This window comes from Propithecus coquereli, unplaced genomic scaffold (assembly GCF_000956105.1).
Source record: "Propithecus coquereli isolate 6110/MARCELLA unplaced genomic scaffold, Pcoq_1.0 Scaffold13, whole genome shotgun sequence".
NCBI lineage: Eukaryota > Metazoa > Chordata > Mammalia > Primates > Indriidae > Propithecus > Propithecus coquereli.
In genome coordinates, this window is record NW_012137191.1 from 8,812,456 (window position 1) to 8,832,081 (window position 19,626).

At 34.9% G+C, this 19,626-nt stretch overlaps 1 protein-coding gene across 1 annotated transcript in view; it reads left to right on the forward strand.

Moving 5' to 3' along the window:
* Positions 1-19,626, forward strand: part of KIF21A (kinesin family member 21A) — a 152,622-nt gene that overhangs the window by 106,652 nt on the left and 26,344 nt on the right. The window contains exons 15-25 of the mRNA XM_012638488.1: positions 535-734; positions 3,401-3,508; positions 7,278-7,346; positions 7,451-7,650; positions 7,796-7,949; positions 8,092-8,286; positions 8,721-8,822; positions 9,545-9,710; positions 14,889-14,949; positions 15,345-15,399; positions 17,717-17,931. Of these exons, the coding sequence (XP_012493942.1) occupies positions 535-734; positions 3,401-3,508; positions 7,278-7,346; positions 7,451-7,650; positions 7,796-7,949; positions 8,092-8,286; positions 8,721-8,822; positions 9,545-9,710; positions 14,889-14,949; positions 15,345-15,399; positions 17,717-17,931 (1,525 nt within the window). The remainder of the gene's footprint in view (positions 1-534; positions 735-3,400; positions 3,509-7,277; positions 7,347-7,450; positions 7,651-7,795; positions 7,950-8,091; positions 8,287-8,720; positions 8,823-9,544; positions 9,711-14,888; positions 14,950-15,344; positions 15,400-17,716; positions 17,932-19,626) is intronic.

Sequence of the window (19,626 nt, forward strand, 5' to 3'; positions counted from 1 at the left end):
TCTTCTGCTATTTCCTTCCTCAATGTCTCATAGTTCTCCCTGTAGAGGTCTTTTACCTCCTTAGTTAAACATATTCCTAGGTACTTTATTTTCTTTGTTGCTGTTGCGAAGGGGATTGAATCTTTGATTTGGTTCTCGGTATGACTGCTATTGGTGTATATGAAAGCCTCTGATTTGTGTGTATTGATTTTGTATCCTGAAACTTTACTGAATTCATTTATCACTTCCAGTAGCCTCTTGGTTGAATCCTTGGGGTTTTCTAGATATAGTATCATATCATCAGCAAATAATGAGAGTTTGATCTCTTCTGTTCCCATTCGTATTATGCTGGACATTTTTAAATTAAGAAAATAAACTTCAATAATTGTTAAACAGGTTAAGAGTAGATAATAAAAGGGAGAATTGCAAGACACCCTGGCCTCCTGAGGTTTGGATGTTTGGGAGGTAGCTCTTCTCTAAGGTTGTGGGTTGTAAATCTATGAAAGAAAAATGTGTGTCTCACAAAACAAATACAAATACGCTTTGGTCATTTAGGTTCTGTGGAATCTTACTCAGAAGAAAAGGCAAAAAAAGTTAGGTCTGAATATGAAAAGAAACTCCAAGCTATGAATAAAGAACTGCAGAGACTTCAGACAGCTCAAAAAGAGCATGCAAGGTTGCTTAAAAATCAATCTCAGTATGAAAAGCAATTGAAGAAACTGCAGCAGGATGTGATGGAAATGAAAAAAACAAAGGTATTGATTATGTTTTCTAGTAAAGCTTGATGTTGAGGATTCTTGTGTCATTTGGGACAAAGACACTATTGTGGCTCTTCCCATATTCAATAAAAGGTAACCCAGTCTTACAAATGATGCACTTCCCTTTGGGAATTAGAAGTTGTTTCTGATAGTCATCCCTCATCAAAGCCTTTCTTCAGAGTAGCTGAAAAATCAATGCAGTCAATAGGGCTTCTCAGACTTTGATGGATATTTCTCCTCTTAAAACTCTTACATGAGGTTAACAAAAGTTTAAAATATTTCGAACAGGAAAAATAGCATAGATAAGATAATAACGTAACAAACACTATATCCACTATCTAGTTTAAAATGTTAAACATTACAGATATACACTAAGCCTCCTGTGTATCCTTTTCTATCATAATTCCCATTCCCTAAGAGCTAATGACTGTCTTGAATTTGGTGATTATCATTCCCATGCATAGAAAAGTAGGTTTTCTTCCCCTGATCAAAGACAGTATGTGAATCCTAATCTATCTGTTTCTGTTGTGGGATCAATTATTCTTAACATCTGCGTGAAAATGAATGTAGTTTCCTCAACTTAGCAAGCATGGAAGTGATTTAGGAAGTACAATCATGCATTGCTTAATAATGGGCATGTTTTCTGAGAAATGCATTGTTAGGCAATGTTGTCCTTGTGTGAACAAAGTGCGTAGAGTGCACTTCCATAAATTTGGGTGGTTTAGCCTACTACACACCTAGGCTATGTGGCATAGCCTATTGCTCCTAGGCTACAAACCTGGACAGGATGCTACTGTACTAAATACTGTAGACAATTGTAACACAATGGTATGTTTGTATTTAAACATATCTAAATGCAAATAAGGTACAGTAAAAATATGTTATAAAAGATAAAAAATGGTACATCTGTACAGTTATACCTTGTTTTATTGTGATTCGCTTTATTGTGCTTTGCAGATACTGAGTTTTTTACAGATTGAAGGTTTGTGGACCTTGTGCCAAGCAAGTATATTGGCACCATTTTTCCAACAGCATGTGCTTTATGTCTCTGTGTCAGCTTTTTTTAGCAATAAAGTATTTTTTAATTAAGCCATGTACCTTTTTTAGATGTAATGCACACTTAGTAGACTACAGTAAAGTGTAAGCATAACTTTTATATGCACTGGGAGACCAAAAGGTTTGTGTGACTTGCTTTAATGCGATATTCACTTCATTGTGGTGATCTAAAATCGAACCTACAATGTCCCTGAGGTATGGTTGTATAGGGCACTTACCATGGCTGCAGGTTACAGAACTGGAAGTTGCTCTGGGTGAGTCAGTCAGTGAATGCTAAGTGAATGTGAAGGCCTAGAACATTACTGTACACTACTGTAGACTTTATAAACTGTACACTTAAGCTACATTAAATTTATTAAAAAGTTTTTTTCCTTCTTCAGTAATAAATTAAATTTAGCTTACTATAACTTTTTAACTTTATAAACTTTTAAATTTTTTTTAACCTTCGACTCTTTTGTAATAACACTTAAAACACAAACATACCGTACAGCTGTACAAAAATAGTTTTTCTTTATATCCTTATTCTATAAGCTTTTTTCTATTTTTAAAATGTTTTATTTTTGCTTTTTAAATTTTTTTGTTAAAAAGGAAGACACAAACATATACATTAGCCTAGAACTACACAGAGTCAGGATCAGCAATATCACCATCTTCCACCTCCACCTCTTGTCCCTTGGAAGGTCTTTGGGGGCAGTAACACCCATGGAGCTGTCATCTCTTACGATAACAATGCCTTCTTCTGAAACACCTCCTGAAGGACCTACCTGAGGCTGCTTTATGGTTAACTTTTTTTTTTTTTAACAAGTAGAAGGAGTACACTGTAAAATAATAAAAAGTATAATATACTACATATGTAAACCAGTAACATAGTTGTTTATTATCATTATCAAGTATTATGTACTGTACATAATTATACATCCTATCCTTTTATAAGACTAGCAGCACAGTAGGTTTGTTTACACTCCCATCACCACTAACGTGTATAATACTTTGAGCTACAATATTACTATGCTAAAACATCACTAGGAAATAGGAATTTTTTAGCACCATTATAATTGTATGGGACTATCATCACATATGTGGTTTGTTGTTGACCAAAACATTGTTATCTTGCATATGACTGTAGTTAGATTATTATGTTGTATAATTGCTGATAACAACAACAATGGCTAAAAATTGTTAAGTTCTTATTATGTGCCAGGCCCTGTTACAAATACAACTGTATTAACTCATTGAATTCTCACAAAAATCTAAAGTTCTAGAAATATTATTTCCATTTTATAGATGAGGTAACCAAAACCTAGAGAGCTAAAGTTAAGGGTCACACAGCTAATGATAGTAAACTAAATATCAAAATTTCAAGTTATAGAACAACTGAACATTGAATACGAAAAGCACAGGGCAGTTACCAATTTGATAGAAATGCGTTAGAAGTAGAAATATGTGAATCCTGCAAAAATAAGAATTGACCATTTAAAATTTGCAGCAAAACTCCATGTTTCCATGTTAAGTATTCAGAATTCGAAGAACTTACTTCTATATATATGATTTATTTAATGAATGTTATGATAGAGTAATTCCAATAGATGTATATACCTAATTTTTAGGTTCGCCTAATGAAACAAATGAAAGAAGAACAAGAGAAAGCCAGACTGACAGAGTCTAGGAGGAACAGAGAGATTGCACAGTTGAAAAAGGATCAGCGCAAACGAGATGTGAGTGAACTTTAGCTCTCATTTATATAAAAATAATGTACATTGAATAAGATTGTTTAATAAATGGAGGAAAAATTTCTGATAACTGGAACCTAAATGCAGGTTAAGGACAATAAATAAGCATTAATTTTATAAAACATCATTTATTACAGTATGTGGAATGTGGCAATTCAATATAAAATTTCATGAAAAACACCGTAATACTATAAAATTTATTTGGAGGCTTATTTTCTATGCAATGAGATAGCGGTAAATGGCAAAGAATGTCTGATTAGAGAGACCAAGGCACTAGTTGCAGTATTATATAAGATAGCAATTTTAGGATGGTCCCAAAGACAGTTTCATCACTAGAGTTTCTTACAAGTATTCCTGGAAAAATAACCAGTCCTCACCAGAAGAGGCTTTTCTAAGAACTATACAAGTTTTTATATCCTCTGACTCAAGAATTCTACTTCTGTGAATTCATACTAAGAAAATAATCTAAAATTAGCAAAATTACTATGTGTGAAAAATTTTTAACAACTTTAGGGTTGTTTGTAATTTTGAAAAAAAGTAAGTAGGGGGGATGAAAATAAATTATGGTCCATTCCATTAAATGGGTGGTTATTTGTCATTAAAAATTAGGATTTGGAATCTGTATAGTTATGTGAAAAATGACTATGACTTAACATTAAGTGTAAAGTAGCATTTAATAAGTGTATGCTGATTACAATGAAGGAAGTTTTGAAGGATGCATACTAACATGCTAACTGTAATGGTGTCGGGGTTATAGGTTATAGATGATTTTTTTCTTCTTTCCAAATTTTTGATGATATGGTTCCTTCTTTAAAATGAAAAATTATATTTATGATTTTTTTCTTAAAAGAAGTAGGTATCACCTTTTTCCCCCATTATTGGTTAGTTTTCAGCCATTGTTCCTTTTTTCTTGCTCAACTTTTTCTAAATCCTCCCTCGAAAAAATATGAACATACCACACATTTTAGAAATGAAAATCTACTTTGAGAGGTAAAGAGAAAATTTGAGATAGAAAGGAGAGGGTAAGGAGGTAGAAAAGCAGATATTTTGACTAGATGACTCCTATATTTATGGCTCTATTTATTTCTTTTTTCCCCCAGTATATCAGTATCTTTTAGTAATCAATGTATTTATTACATTCAATTCCTGGGCATTTTAGATTTTGTCTGTACTAATATGTTCCTAATGAAATCAGGTAGAAGCACATTCTACCATATTGTCTATTCTCTTTTTCTCTGCTATTTTTTTTAAAAAATTGAGATACAGGCCAGTTGCAGTGGCTCACACCTGTAATCTTAGCACTTCGGGAGGCCAAGGCAGGAGGATCACTTGAGGCCAGGAGTTTGAGGTTGCAGTGTGCTGTGATGATGCCACTGCACTCTAGCCCAGGCAACAGAGGGAGACCCTGTCTGAAAAAAAAAAAAAATTGAAATATAATTCACATGCTATAAAATTCACCTTTTTAAAGTATACAATTTAGGTTTTTAGTATATTCATAAAATTGTGCAATAATCACCACTGTCTAATTCCAGAACATTTTCATTACTCCAGGAAGAAACTCCATACCCATTAGCATTCATTCACCATTGCTCCTGGCCCCTGACAGCTGCTAATCTTTTTGTCTCTATGGATTTGCTGATTCTGGACATTTCCTATAAATGGAATCACACCATATGTGGCCTTTTGTGTCTGGCTTCATATACTTAGCATACTGTTTTCAAGATTTACCATATTGTAGCATATATCAGCACTTTATTCCTCTTTATGGCTATATGGATACAGCACATTTTGTTTATTTATTCATCAATTGACGTACATTTGGGTTTTTTCCACTTTTTGACTATTTTGTTTTAAATGGAAGCTTTTGGATGACAGGAATAATTTCTCTATAGTGTTTCTACAGTCCCCAACTCCCCCTCCACCACCGGCGGTGGACTGGTACTAGTCCGTGGCCCATTAGGAACCGGCCGCCCAGCAGGAGGCGGGATTTGTGAGGGAAGCTTCATGTGTATTTACAGCTACTCCCCATTGCTTGCATCACCGCGTAAGTTCCGCCTCCTGTGAGATCAGCAGCGGTGGCAATAGATTCTCATAGGAGCGCGCACCCTACTATAAACTGCGCACGCGAGGGATAAAGGTAGTGTGATCCTTATGAGAATCTAATGGCTGATGATCTGAGGTGGAGCTGAGGCTGTGATGCTAGCGCTGGGGAGTGGCTGCAAATACAGGTTATTATTAGCAGAGAGGTTTGACTGCACAGAGACCATAAATAAATCAATCACTTGTATACGCATATCAAAACCCTATCAGTGAGTGGCAATTGACAGTGTAATAATAATAGAAATAAAGTGCACTTGAATCATCCTGAAACTCTCCCCGCCCCACTCCCCAGTCTGTGGAAAAATTTTCTTCCTTGAAACCAGTCCCTGGTGCCAAAAAGGTTGGGGACTGCTGGTGTATGCTTCCTATTTCCATATTACTAATTTGTATGGGATATAAGAGATTAATATTGAACAATTGACTCCTGGAATGGAACTTTTGAATCTCTGCCATAAAATATGATGTTTTTATTTTATTATAGAGTTATGAGGTTGGCTAATCTCATACAAAGCTAATATTCAGACTCCCTCTCTCTTTTATTTGTTTTTTTTTTTGGTGCATATTCATATCCTTTCTAAATTGCTCCTCATCATTTTCATCTTTGAACCCTTAGAAAACCAAGTGTGATGTTTCTATAGCACACAAAAAATATGAATGAGCTTGAGATTTAGCTTTTAATAGGAAGAAATTTAATGCAGTAACAAGTTTCAAACTATGCATTAATTTTAGTTTTTGGTAGTTCATTCATTTAAAAACATCAATTTGGCTTTTATGTCAATCATTGTGGTAGGCAATGAGGAAATGGCAGTGAAAGATGGAGTCCTTTTCTCAAAGAATCAAAGAATTGCCATCTGATAGATAGGAATAAACATGAAATGAATGATCTGTTTGAATTTGGGGTGCAAAACGTGAAGGATCATTTGTTATATAACAGAATGTAAGTGCTAGAAGGGATGTTTGTAATGAAGTCCAATTCAAAGCTTTGCCCAAGATCACAAAGGAGAATAAATGATAGAATTAGAACTAGGATTTATGTTCTTTTTCAGTCAAAAATTCTTACCTAAATTATATCCGTATAGAATGGCTTGAAATAATCCATAATTAATTTTTTATCATCTAGAGTACCTAGTAACAAATTGGTAGTCAATACCGACATGTTTTATTATCTATTTATCCACCATAATAACATTCCCAATATAAAGTGTTAATACAATTAATATTTATTCTCCCTATGTTTAAAACAGTTTGTTGTGTATATTGTAAGATGACTCTATTAAATATTCTAAGCTGTGTTTCTTCCTGTTTGTGCCTCAGCCAGCAACTACAACAAAATGTATAACAAAATTAAATGTGACAATACTTGTAAAGCATTTAGAAAACTGCTTGCACATAATAACATTATATGAGTGTTAAAGAAAAGTATGTGGCACAGAGATAACTTTCCATTTTCCAGACAGGGATGGCTATGTAAGTGTGTTTTGTGTTGGAATAAAATATCTGTATCTGTGGTAATGGGTAGATACAAGGCTGTTAACTCAGATTCTGCTAAGAACTTTTATAGTTCTCAGGGAGATGGGGAAATATGTCAATGTGGGAGTAGGAAGTATTATATATTGTAGTTTACAATTTCAACTCATTCAATATTATTTTATAGCATCAACTTAGACTTCTGGAAGCCCAAAAAAGAAACCAAGAAGTGGTTCTTCGTCGCAAAACTGAAGAGGTACAGTAAGCAAGTTGAACGTTTGGAGGAACCATTCTGACTTTGAGATAAATGGCGTATTTCTGTAGACTAATAGAATGAGTCAACCTCTGTTGCTACTTCAGGTTACAGCTCTTCGTCGGCAAGTAAGGCCCATGTCAGATAAAGTGGCTGGGAAAGTCACTCGGAAGCTGAGCTCATCTGATGTTCCTGTCCAGGACACAGGCTCCAGTGCAGCTGCTGTTGAGACAGGAGCCCAGCCAAAAATGAGAATTCCTGTGGCAAGGGTCCAGGCCTTACCAACATCCACAACAAATGAAACCAGGTCCGTATAATTCTGTTCCTGCTGACATTGTCTTTGTGGCCATTAATACTTAATGTTGTACTTAAATGAAAAAATGGCTTGTTTTTGGACAGTGCACAAATATGTCCGTAAGTAATTATGTTTCTCTGTTTTTATATGATTATAGAAAAAAATATCAGAGGAAAGGATTGACTGGCCGAGTGTTTACATCCAAGACAGCTCGCATGAAGTGGCAGCTTCTAGAGCGCAGGGTCACAGACATCATCATGCAGAAAATGACTATTTCCAATATGGAGGCTGACATGAATAGACTCCTCAAGGTATGGACAGTAGAAAGTGGATCTGCTGCCCCGTAGCTGACTGTTAATTTTAATCTTCCAAATGTGATCCCTGGGTAACTTTAATACTTAACCAAATTATTGTGAACATCTTTTCTTAAAATCCAACCTGTTTTCTCAATAGCAAAGGGAAGAACTCACAAAAAGACGGGAGAAACTTTCAAGAAGAAGGGAGAAGATAGTCAAGGAGAATGGAGAAGGAGATAAAAATGTGGTTAACATCAATGAGGAGATGGAGTCACTAACTGCTAACATAGATTACATCAATGACAGTATTTCTGATTGCCAAGCCAACATCATGCAGATGGAAGAAGCAAAGGTTTATAATTTCTAAAATGTCTGATGGCTTAATGAAAAGTATTTTTCTATTGTTTATTATTAAAAGCACTTTGAATTTTTATATGAAGGAATTTTCTATTTATTGGTTTAATCTGATGCTTAGGTTTTATGTGTATACCACTCGCTGCCTGCTCTCCAGATTTCTCCACTGATTTGGTGATATTATGTATTGTTTATACAACACATGTATCATTTGTTACATCCTGCCTTGGATTCTTGACTGCTTAAATGTGTCTTACCTTTTCAACCAGACCATATGTGTCTTGGGGTAGGGATTGTGTTTTATACTTTTCTGAGCTGTCATTAGCTAACCCAACATTAGCAAATAAATACATGAACCAGTAGGCTTTTGCATTCTGTTTAAATGCACTCAGCTCAAAGTAATGACCATAATAATATGCTGGCTTGATGCAGGAAGAAGGTGAGACATTGGATGTCACTGCAGTCATTAATGCCTGCACCCTTACAGAGGCCCGATACCTGCTAGATCACTTCCTGTCAATGGGCATCAATAAGGTAAGGTTTAACTACACTATTCCTGAAAACCTAAGTTTTGACTAATTCGTTATTGTTTTGTTGATCTTCTTAATTGGAAAGTATCCCTTTTACCTTTTTTTAGTGTTCAGAACAGTCAGCGATATTTAGAATAATTTCATTAGCTTATCATCTCTTATGCTTGTGTATTAGAACAGATAAAGAAGAAATAGTTCCCTTTTTACTTTTTACAAAGGAAAACTTTAAAAAAAATTTCTCCAGGTGCAAACAAATTTGGCATCATAACTGGTTTAAGCTCTTTGTAGCTCAAAAGAAAATCAGGAAAGAAAAACAGTTGTCATCCTCCTCTTTTGAATATAAATGCTCTAATTTGTCACCTATAAGAAACTGCTGCCCAAATGTGGAAAGTGACAATGATTTCTGACTCACCTTTTTTCCATGTTGGGACTATGTTATACTCTTTAAGTTACGCCCTCTCATTTAATCTTCACAATGTGCCAGAAGGTAGGTATTATTTATGTCATTTTGCATATGAGGAAATGGAGAATCAAGAAGATAAATAGCATCTTGGACAGGTGAACTTCTCCAAGATCACCAAGCTAGTAAGTAGAGGAGCTGGGATGAATTAAGGCCTATCTGATGTCCAAGTCTGTATATCATATGCAGTTACTATTTGATAGAGATCTTTTTGTGGTAGATTCTGTTTTGTATGATCTAAGATAATTTTTTGTTTGTTGTTGCAGGGTCTTCAGGCTGCCCAGAAAGAGGCTCAAATTAAAGTACTTGAAGGTCGACTCAAACAAACTGAAATAACCAGTGCTACACAAAACCAGCTCTTATTCCATATGTTGAAAGAGAAAGCGGAATTAAATCCTGAGCTAGATGCTTTACTAGGCCATGCTTTGCAAGGTAATTTGGACTAAATTTTAGTTAAATGAATTGCATGGTAGCTTTGCTCTTTGAACATGCTGTAATATATCTCTTTCCTCTATGGCTTTATTGAATAGATGCTATATTTACTTGTGCTCTTAATAATTATTCCTTCTTTATTTTGCATGTGTAAATTTTGGGGAAGTAATTATTGTCATTCCAAGAAATGATTACCAACTTAAAAAGGCTTATTTAACCTTAATAAGCAATGAGCTTTAATGGGCAAAGATCAACCAAGTTTCTGAATTGGTGTTTTAAATTACTTAAAATATTAACCAGGTTTCATTGCTTTACTCTGTGTATCTAACTGCCTTAAAAAATAAATTTATAAGTGTTCGCTATGGCATCTATTCTACATATCTTATAAATGGTACATAATCTTATTTTATATGGAAGTTCTTAACATTGGATCTGTTTTGATTGGAGTATTGCTTTTTGTTTCCTTTTTGCTATTATTTACACAGATCTAGATAGCGTACCATTAGGTAAGTATGTTTAGCTTTCTGTGTACCCTACAGCTGCATGAATTACTAATTGTTCATGTACACTAATTGTGGTACATCTTATTTTTAAAATTTTTATTGGCAGTCAAGTGGTTTTTGCATGATCTTTTATGAAATGTATCCATGCCCACAAACATACTAAGTCTTTTATCTTTATTAAACATTCCTGATTTTAAAATTCTTCTATGTTTAAAGAAGTATGCTTTAGTTAATTGTCTCTTTTACTCTTTGAACTCCAGTGATTATTTGAACTCTAGCTTCATAAACCCTGTGACTTCTTTCTCTTTCTTATAGAAAAAAAGTGGAATATATATTCCTTTTAAATTCTTAAATATATCTATTAACTTGCATCTATTGTTTTAACCCCATAAATAACTTTCTTTTGTATATATCTTTGGAATATATTTGTCTTTGGTATATATTTGCTTCATTCTTACCTATTTTGTTTTTGTAAAATTAGGCACACACTTTTTGATATTGTAAATTGAACAAAACTATCCAAAGGATTTTATCTGAGCAGGTTTAAACAATACTTACAACCATAGCTTAGTATTTTTAAGTTAGAAGGGGCTTATACATCATTGAATGTAGAGGTTTTTGGCCTTTTCCTCCAGTCTTTACAACATTCACACGAACTACATCCACCCATCAGGGAAGTTTTATTACTTGTGATTTTTCTGAAAGATTATTTTGAAGCAGTGTTTATATAATTAAAATTATTTTAAAAATTGATCTTTTTTTCTAATTACACAGTTGTCAAAAGTTTTCTAAATGCTTATACTTAAAGGAGAGGAAAGTAACTGAAAGATTAAATATAATTATCTCTCTGTGTCATTAGAATTAATATGTTCTATGAATCTGAATTTATTTTAAATGATAAGATGTTACACAAATAAGATACATGAGCCATTTGATTTTTAGGTGTTTATCTGTTAATATCAAAATACTGTTTGCTTGAGATGAACTGCATTTTATATGTATGGAAAGTCTATTATTTTAAGCTGCTCAAGCTATGACAGGAAAAGTTAGAAGAAGGAACCATGTTAGGCTGTTCAAGTACCTGGCATTTGTAACAAGCATTTTTGCCATTCTATGTGTTATCAAGCATGTTTCTTCCCTTCCTGTCTCGGTCTCCTCTTTCCCTCCCCTTTCTCTCCCTCCCCCATGCTACTCCTCCTTTTCCTCCTCTTCCTTTTCTTCCTCTTCCTCCTCCATCTTCTTGTTCTTCTCCTCTACTTTGTTTTTCTTCTTAGTGGCTCAACTTACAGTAGTATATACTCTCTTGTAACTTGAAAGAAAAATTCTTTGATGTCCTTATATACAGAAAAATATTTAACTACTAATTAGATGAGCAGTGTTACTTTTTTTACACGTTTCAAACAACTTACAATTATTTATAGCTTGAAGAAGGGTGGGAAGCAGAGAGTGGAAATCCATTCAGCTGATGTAATCTCTAACTCATGGCAGAAATTTGCCCTAGGGATTGGGGCTCTCTCTAGATCAGAGGAGAAAACAATGGGAGGAGAAAATAATGAAATTTAAATCTGCAGAAGCTAGGCAGTCATAGATGCATCATTTTAGAAACTATTTATTTAGCACTCCAATTTTATCTTGAGCATCGGGCTGGGTGCTGGGATTCAAAGATAAATAAGATGCTGATCTTGTCCTTGTGGACTTGATGCCCTGCTGAGGGTGACAGATTACGAACAGATTATACATTGCAGTGAGGACAGCAAGGGAGATCTATCCAGAGTTAAGGGAGCACAAAGTAGGGCCACCCAACAAGAATGGAGGACTTGATGAAGGCTTTTTGGAGCAGGTGACATTCGTTCTGAAACATAAATGAAGAAAAAGAGTTAGCCAAGCAAAAAACAAGATTGAAGGGGGACTAGAGAAGAGTCACTTCAGGAAGAGCAGCAGCACAAGCTAAGGCATGGAAATTTAAGCACAATATTGTGTGCATGAGGCCTACAAACAGGTTGGTACTCTGGAGTAACAAGTATATGACATGTAGCGATGGACATAAGGCTAGAGGATGAGCCAAGGCCAGCACCCCATGCTAACAGGATTGTACTTATAGCATTTGAAGAACATCTTTATTTTCCCATACCTATTTTGGGGTCCCTAAGGTCACCCCATCTTTGGAGATTTGCTGGAAGACTCATGGGTTTCAGCATATAATTGTATTCTTGGCTAAGATTTATGAGAATATGGGGGAGATACACAGCTGGACCACAAGGGAAAAAGACACAGATGGACTCTGGAGGAATTCATGTCCAGGCTTTCTTATGCTTTCTCTCTCCCATGAGAGATCACACAGAGTGCAGTCTTCTCCCAAGAATAAAAATGCAGCAATATGTGTGCAATGTTTGTGCCCAGGGAAGTCCATCAGATACTCAGTGCCCAAGATTTTTATTGAGGATAGTCACCTAGGTGCCTTCTGTCTAGCACCTACCAGAATTCCAGATACCTAAAAAGAAAACAAGTGTTCAGCGTAAGCCATATGGTTTGCACAGTCTACATACAGTGAACCACGCTTATTGGTTAACTGTTGCCTGGAGACAATCTGTGTTAGCTAAAGTCCAGTTTTATAAGCAGGCCTTTCTAAGGCTGCTACATTAACTCTTTTCTGTATACTAGTTATGTTATTATTCTTATTTTTAAGAGCAGCCTTTTAAAAAACCCAGCCATTTGGTTAAATTCCAATGAAATCAGACTGTGAGACTTTACACTGATGTGGATAAACTTTAGGGGATTTGGGAGTTTTGTCTCTGCCTTTAAATCTGTTAAGGTGCTGTGATGAGAAAAGAAGTTAACCTTGGGCTAGAGTTGGGAGTACAACAGTGAAGTGATGGTGTGTCCTGCTGCCCAGATAACCATAGCGCTTCAGACCAAACTCAGTCCTTAAGAGGGGTCTTACTTAGTGGCTGTCTGGGTGGGATCCTCTATGCTCTGGCCAGGTTGGTTATGTTAAGACATAATTGTCTCTAAATAAGGCATACATGCATAAGCAGGACTTAAGTGGTTTTTACTAAGCACTCACATAGTGGTTAATATTTGGTTTCATCACTCTCTACAAGAAAAATACTAGCAAATCTTAGCCTGCATGAGAAAACAAAAGCTTGTCCTTTCTTTATAACCTTATTTTCTATATTATCAACTAATTCAGTCACCTGAGCACTCAATTATCCTGTCTGTGAAACAAGTGCTGAGCCTCCCTCTAATGGTAGGCTTTGATATACACATTGCCTTCAAGACCACCATTTTCTTCACTTCATTTCTCTTTGGGTCCTAGATATGGTTCCATTTTAGATAATACTACAAAGTGTTCCTGAATTTCTTTTTTCTTTTTTTTTTTTATTCGAGGCAAGGTCTTGCTATGTCACTCAGGCTGGAGCACAGTGGTGTGATCATAGCTCACCATCAGCTCAAACTCTTGGGCTCAAGCAATACTCTGCCTTAGCTTCCCTAGTAGCTAGGACTACAAGTGCATGCCACTGTGCCCAGCTAATTTTTAAAATTTTTTTGTGGAGACAGGGTCTCATTATGTTGCCCAGGCTGTCTTGAACTCCTGGCCTCAAGTGATTCTCCTGCCTTGGCCTCCCTAAGTGCTGGGATTACAGGCATGAGCCACCGTGCCCGGCCTATTACTGAATTTCTGTCAAGGTGTCTGCCAAACAGTGAGGAAGGGAACATTAGTGGAGAGCAGTTAGTTCACTCATGTGCCACAGTCCACCTGTGCGATATAAAATTAAAAGTTAAATGGGACGAATCTTATATGTTTTTCATTAATATATATCTTGTTCATAATCTTGTCTTCAGCTTTGTGGAATGATTTTGTAATAAAATGTATATGTTTAAAAAAAAATCCTGCGCCTTTTAGAGACTTGCTGGCATTTTAAATAATTTACATTCTGAGGCTGTTTTATTTACTGACTTCCTACTAGTTTTAGGTTTGATTTTTTTCCCCCTTTTCACTAGTGTGTTATAGTTGTTCTGAAATACCAGTGGTTTATTTGTATTAGTTTACAGAATCTTTGCATGCAAACCTATCGTTTTTGTCTTCTGTGTACATGTGAATGAGCTGCATGCTGATGTGTGACTTCTGAACACCTTCACACACTCTCTCTTTCTACTTGAAGGCAAAAATAAAAGAACTTTAAAAAGGAAAAATATTTAAGTACGTTGGCTTAACTAATAAGTAACAATTATTTACACAATTATATTCATTGTTGGTTCAGTACATAAAGGAAGCTCATGTAGCATTTACTTTAACCTTGTATTTTTTTTGATCAGTGGAATTTTGTATGTCTGGATGGTGCAGGATAAATACATGACTCTGAAAAAAAAATATATGTATATATATATATTTAACCAGATAACTACATGATCTCATTCCCATTCTATGATGTTATTCTTTCATGTTTTACTGTTCAAATTCATCGTTTTCCTATTTCGAGCATATTTTTCTCATCCTAGGATGTATGTATAATCAAAGGAGTTTCTTAGAAATATTTTTCTATAATTCTATTTAGATTCTCTACTAAAACCAAAGTGCCCATGCTGAGACATACTGTCTATTACAGCATAGGGATTGCAGTCACCAGGCTGTGACATGCAGATAATGCTTACATTTTTGGACATTGTTTTTTAGAAAATGTAGAGGATAGTACTGATGAGGATGCACCGTTAAACAGCCCAGGATCAGAAGGAAGGTAAGAGAGACTTTAGAAACTTAATAGATTTGACTTATTTATATAACATTTTTACTACTTTTATCTTGTTATATCAAACAATTGCCATAAAACAGAAGTAGTTTTGAATTTAATGGCTAATTGAATAGCACTAGAAACCGTAATATAGAAGCCAAACTAAGTCATGCTTAACTATCATAAATTTTAAAATAAAAATACTGAAATACTTAAGGAAGATAAATGAATTATTTTTTAATTAATTCATTTGGATTTTAAATATTGTCTTTCTGTGTTGCCCATAGGCATATAAATTTTTTTCATAGTTGTAAATATAGAGGACATACATATTATAAACAGGAAATTTTCTATCATAAGTTCCCATTTAATCTTGTGATTAATTATTTACTTGTATATAGCACACTGTCCTCAGACCTTATGAAGCTTTGTGGTGAAGTGAAATCTAAGAACAAGGTAAGGAAAATTGAAAATATCAGGTAAACATTTTTCTACTGTTCTTTGTTATCACTGTTAAACATCGGTCTCACATTTGAGTCTTATTAGATTAGCAAGTAGGCATGCTTTTATCAAAGCTCTTCCATGGGTAAGAAACATAGTTCTTTATCATATTCCCCTTAAGTGGTAACTGAAAAAAAAAATTATATTGAAAAATTTCTTCTTGGTGGAACTTGGGCTTTACTGTATTGTGCTTTTCCCACTGGATAAGATATGATTATGGTGGCTGATTCATAAGCTGCTGGTTAACTAAATTTTAGACCCTGTAATGGCATACAATATAAATCATTTAGATTGGCAGGAGATTTTTGAAATTTTAGCTTTCTAATATGTTCTTAAATGTTTCTTATTTGTTTAACTAGTGATTTGAGGTGGTTTGAATAATAAGTCAGCCTTTAATTCTCATGTGTTAAAATCATATGAGGCTATAGTGCATATTTGTAGGGTTTTTAAAAAATAATGTAAATGATTCATGCTGTTACTGTGTAAGATATCCATGGTATGTTTCAGACTGAGTGTGATAGCATTGGAATGAATTAACTAATGATCTTAAAATGTTTGAAAACAGAGAATTCTTGTAGTGCTTAGTAAATATTGTTGAGTGAATGCATTGAATCAGGACCTGAAAAAATAATACTGTGCAAATGGACAGGATAGATTTAAGGCCCACAGTGGCTAATTAGGTAATGTAAATGAGTAATTTGGCTGGATGTAAAATAATGACTAGGTGGTCGTTATGATTACCTGGACAGTACATGCCCCATCTAAAGCAAATAGCCACTAGGAAGCTTTGCTCATTTTTGCCATTTGGGAATATGGGCCTAAGGCTATCAGATACTCTGTTTTTTCAAGAGATGTCTTAAATATGGATTTTTACGTAGAATTTCCTGATCTTGAAAACACCAGCCAAGCCAATCAAAAAATATCTCTAGGCTCTTATGTATGTATGGTCTTTGAGCTACTGGCTTGGCAACGTGTGGTTTGTGTTTTCTTATCCTAAGTGACTAAACAGAGGTTACCAAAACTCAAAGAAAACATTTTTATATGCTTTGGATCCAGTCCAAATCTCTTAAGGTAAATTTCATCTTTCATGCCCTGTGAAAGCCTTGTTAGTCATGCCCCTCTGGGACACCAGAGAGAGAGGTGAAGTGGTAGCCTAAACGTCATCTCCTGAAAGAACCACTGTGGTTAGGAATGTCCAAGAAAAATTCCTCTCTGCCCCAGGCTCTTGGCAGTAGAGACAACTGACAGTGCGAAAAATGACTGCAGGGCTTTTTCTTTGCAAAAGTTTTCTGAAGTGCTATCTGCTACTTCTTTTGAATTGCACAGATCTGATATCATTTCTTTTTCACTCATTGAAAAGTGAAGTTGATTATGTAATTTAAATAGGTACGTACCAGCACTATGTTAAATGCAGGGGTATAAAATTAAATAAAATAGGGTGCCTGCCCTATTTTAGAAGCTTATAATCTAGTAAACCCTTAGATTATCTGTTAATACCTTGGTGATATCAACAGCCAACTCTGAGCAATAACAGGGTAGTTTTCGAGACTAAGGACAGGAATGCTTATAGTGAGTTTAGATTCTAGGAAAATAATCTTTCTTGCCGTGCTGCGTAAAGCTGGTACTTGCTAGTGCTGAATTGTCCAGTGGAAAGATTAAACACGTATTTAAGGTATCAAGGAGAAGTGTTGCAAAATTGAGAAAAAAAAATTTAAGATTTGTAATAAAAGAAAGCATTTAAGCATGTGAAAATCAGAGTTCAGTTGAGGTCCTCTACAATTATCTTTTGGGTGAATTTCTTTCTTTTTCTTTTTCTTTTTTTAATTATTTGTTGAGGGAGCTGGGCACAAGTGGCAGGATAGCACAGTAATATTGGAGGCAGATTGCCTGGCTTTGAATCTGACTTTATCACTGACTTAGGTATATGACCTTGGGCAAATTGCTTAGCTTCTCTGTGTCTCAGTTTCCTTATTTGTGAATTGAGATAATGATATTACCTATATACATGCTAATGTAGTAGAGTGTTTAGAAAAAGAACAGTGCCTGGTACATAAATGCAATACAAATGTTGGCCATTATTGTGGCCTCTAAATGTCTCATCTGGCTATAGCTCTGGCTTGTTACTCTCTTACATGCTATGTTTGACACACTTGCTAGTAAAAGACACCCTAAATGTTTTTACCTATTTCAAACTAATATAAATCTCTATTCCCTAATCACCTTCCATGCGAAAGTTTGCTCCTGATTGCTTTTCCTTCCATTCTCTGACTAGGCCCGAAGGAGAACCACCACTCAAATGGAATTGCTGTATGCAGATAGCAGTGAACTAGCTTCAGACACTAGTACAGGAGATGCCTCCTTGCCTGGCCCTCTTACACCTGTTGCAGAAGGGCAAGAGATTGGAATGAATACAGAGACAAGTGGTACTTCTGCTAGGGAAAAAGAGCTCCCTCCCCCATCTGGCTTACCTTCTAAGATAGGCGGCATGTAAGTTTGGCCCAGCTATACTAACTTCTTTTCTTTTGCCTTTTTTTTTTAATATGCATGTTGCTAATTTCTTATTTCTATTTTTAAAATTTGTGTAAATTAGATCTCTAGTTTTCAAAATAATTTCTGTTAGGTATTATCTCCCCTGATTTTTTTGGACAGTCAAAATCATTTACGTTGAGATATTCTTTGTTGAATTGCTATGTCTTGTCTCTCAGTTTTAGAAGGGCTAAAGGGCTTCTTAAGGGCTATAATTTTTATAAAGGTTTAGCTATGAATTACGGACAAAACTTACTTAGAAATACCTAAATTAAAGTTATACCTGTAAAACCATTATATAACCATTATATATAAACAGAAGCTTTAAAGACTCTTAAATTTGCTCTAAATTACCTGTATTCTAGTTCTAAGAACCTCATCAGGATAGTAAATCTTTGCTGACCATTTCAAAGGAAAAAAAGAAATACAAATTTAATACAAGTTGAGCTTTCTTAATTCTTCCTAATTCTTTACCTTGACGCACATTACATATTTGGGATGAGTGTATGCCCAAAATATTGGTATTATTAAAGATTTAAAGGAAGAAATGTTCTATCTTTGATAATCTGAACAAAAAACCTTCTATTCAAAAAAAAATCTTGCTTAGAATTTTTCCATTATTATCTTGAGGACAAAGAAAGATTTTCCCACACAGGCCAGTGTGTGCGTGTACCTCGTGTGTGTGTGTGTATGTTTTGATAGTTGTATTAAAATTAGATCATTCACTGGTTAAGATTTTTAATGACACTTTCCAAACTAACTCTCACATATGATCTAGCAAATGACTTGTGAAATGAATACATCTCTGCACTGAGGCATATTGCTCCCCCAAAATGTGGCCTATATGCAAATAATACAAAATAACAAACTTTCTACCCTTGAATAGCTGTTTTCCGTAACAGTCTTCATTTTATGAAGATACTTCTATTGCCTTCTATTCAGTAATCCCATCTGCTACCCTTCGTTCCAAAATAAATTTAAATGATGACAGAACTTTCTTGCATGTGCTTGAGGTGGCCTGTGTACTTAACGATTGGATCAGCTGTTAGAGATTGCTAACCAGTATAGCTTATGGCTTCAGTGCTTTTGTGATAAGATCAGAGTAGAAGAAATACTTTTGATGAAGGCAGTGATAGCGAATTGAGGGTAGATTTTAGGCATTCGCATGTGCGCAGCATTTAGTCTGTCAGATGAGTAGGGACTTTTGGAATATCAAGACTAAATCTATGGCCTGGAATCCAGATTCAGGTAATACCTTCTATTTGCCTTTTATCATTTGAAAAATGTATCCTTTATGACAAGTTGTAGAAAATGTCTTTTGGTCTCTGTCTTTTTATATGATTTAAGTTTTCATAAATTCAGATGCTTGTCATAATTTGCAGTTCTTTCCAAATCTAAGAGTTGGTCACACGCTTGGTGCAGTAACTCTTATAAGCCATTACTGCACTTCTTTTATTTCAGGAAGTAAACTAATTAACTCAAGTGATCCTTATGATTTACATGATGTAGAATTTCTAAAAAGGGATTTTCTCTGATTAGAAAAATCAAGCACACTAAATTTAACTATATTTAATTTTCACTTTTAAATAGGAATCATGTAAACCCATTCTGGAGGTTTGCTTTCTCATTCCTTGGTGTTTTTTTTTTAAATATCAA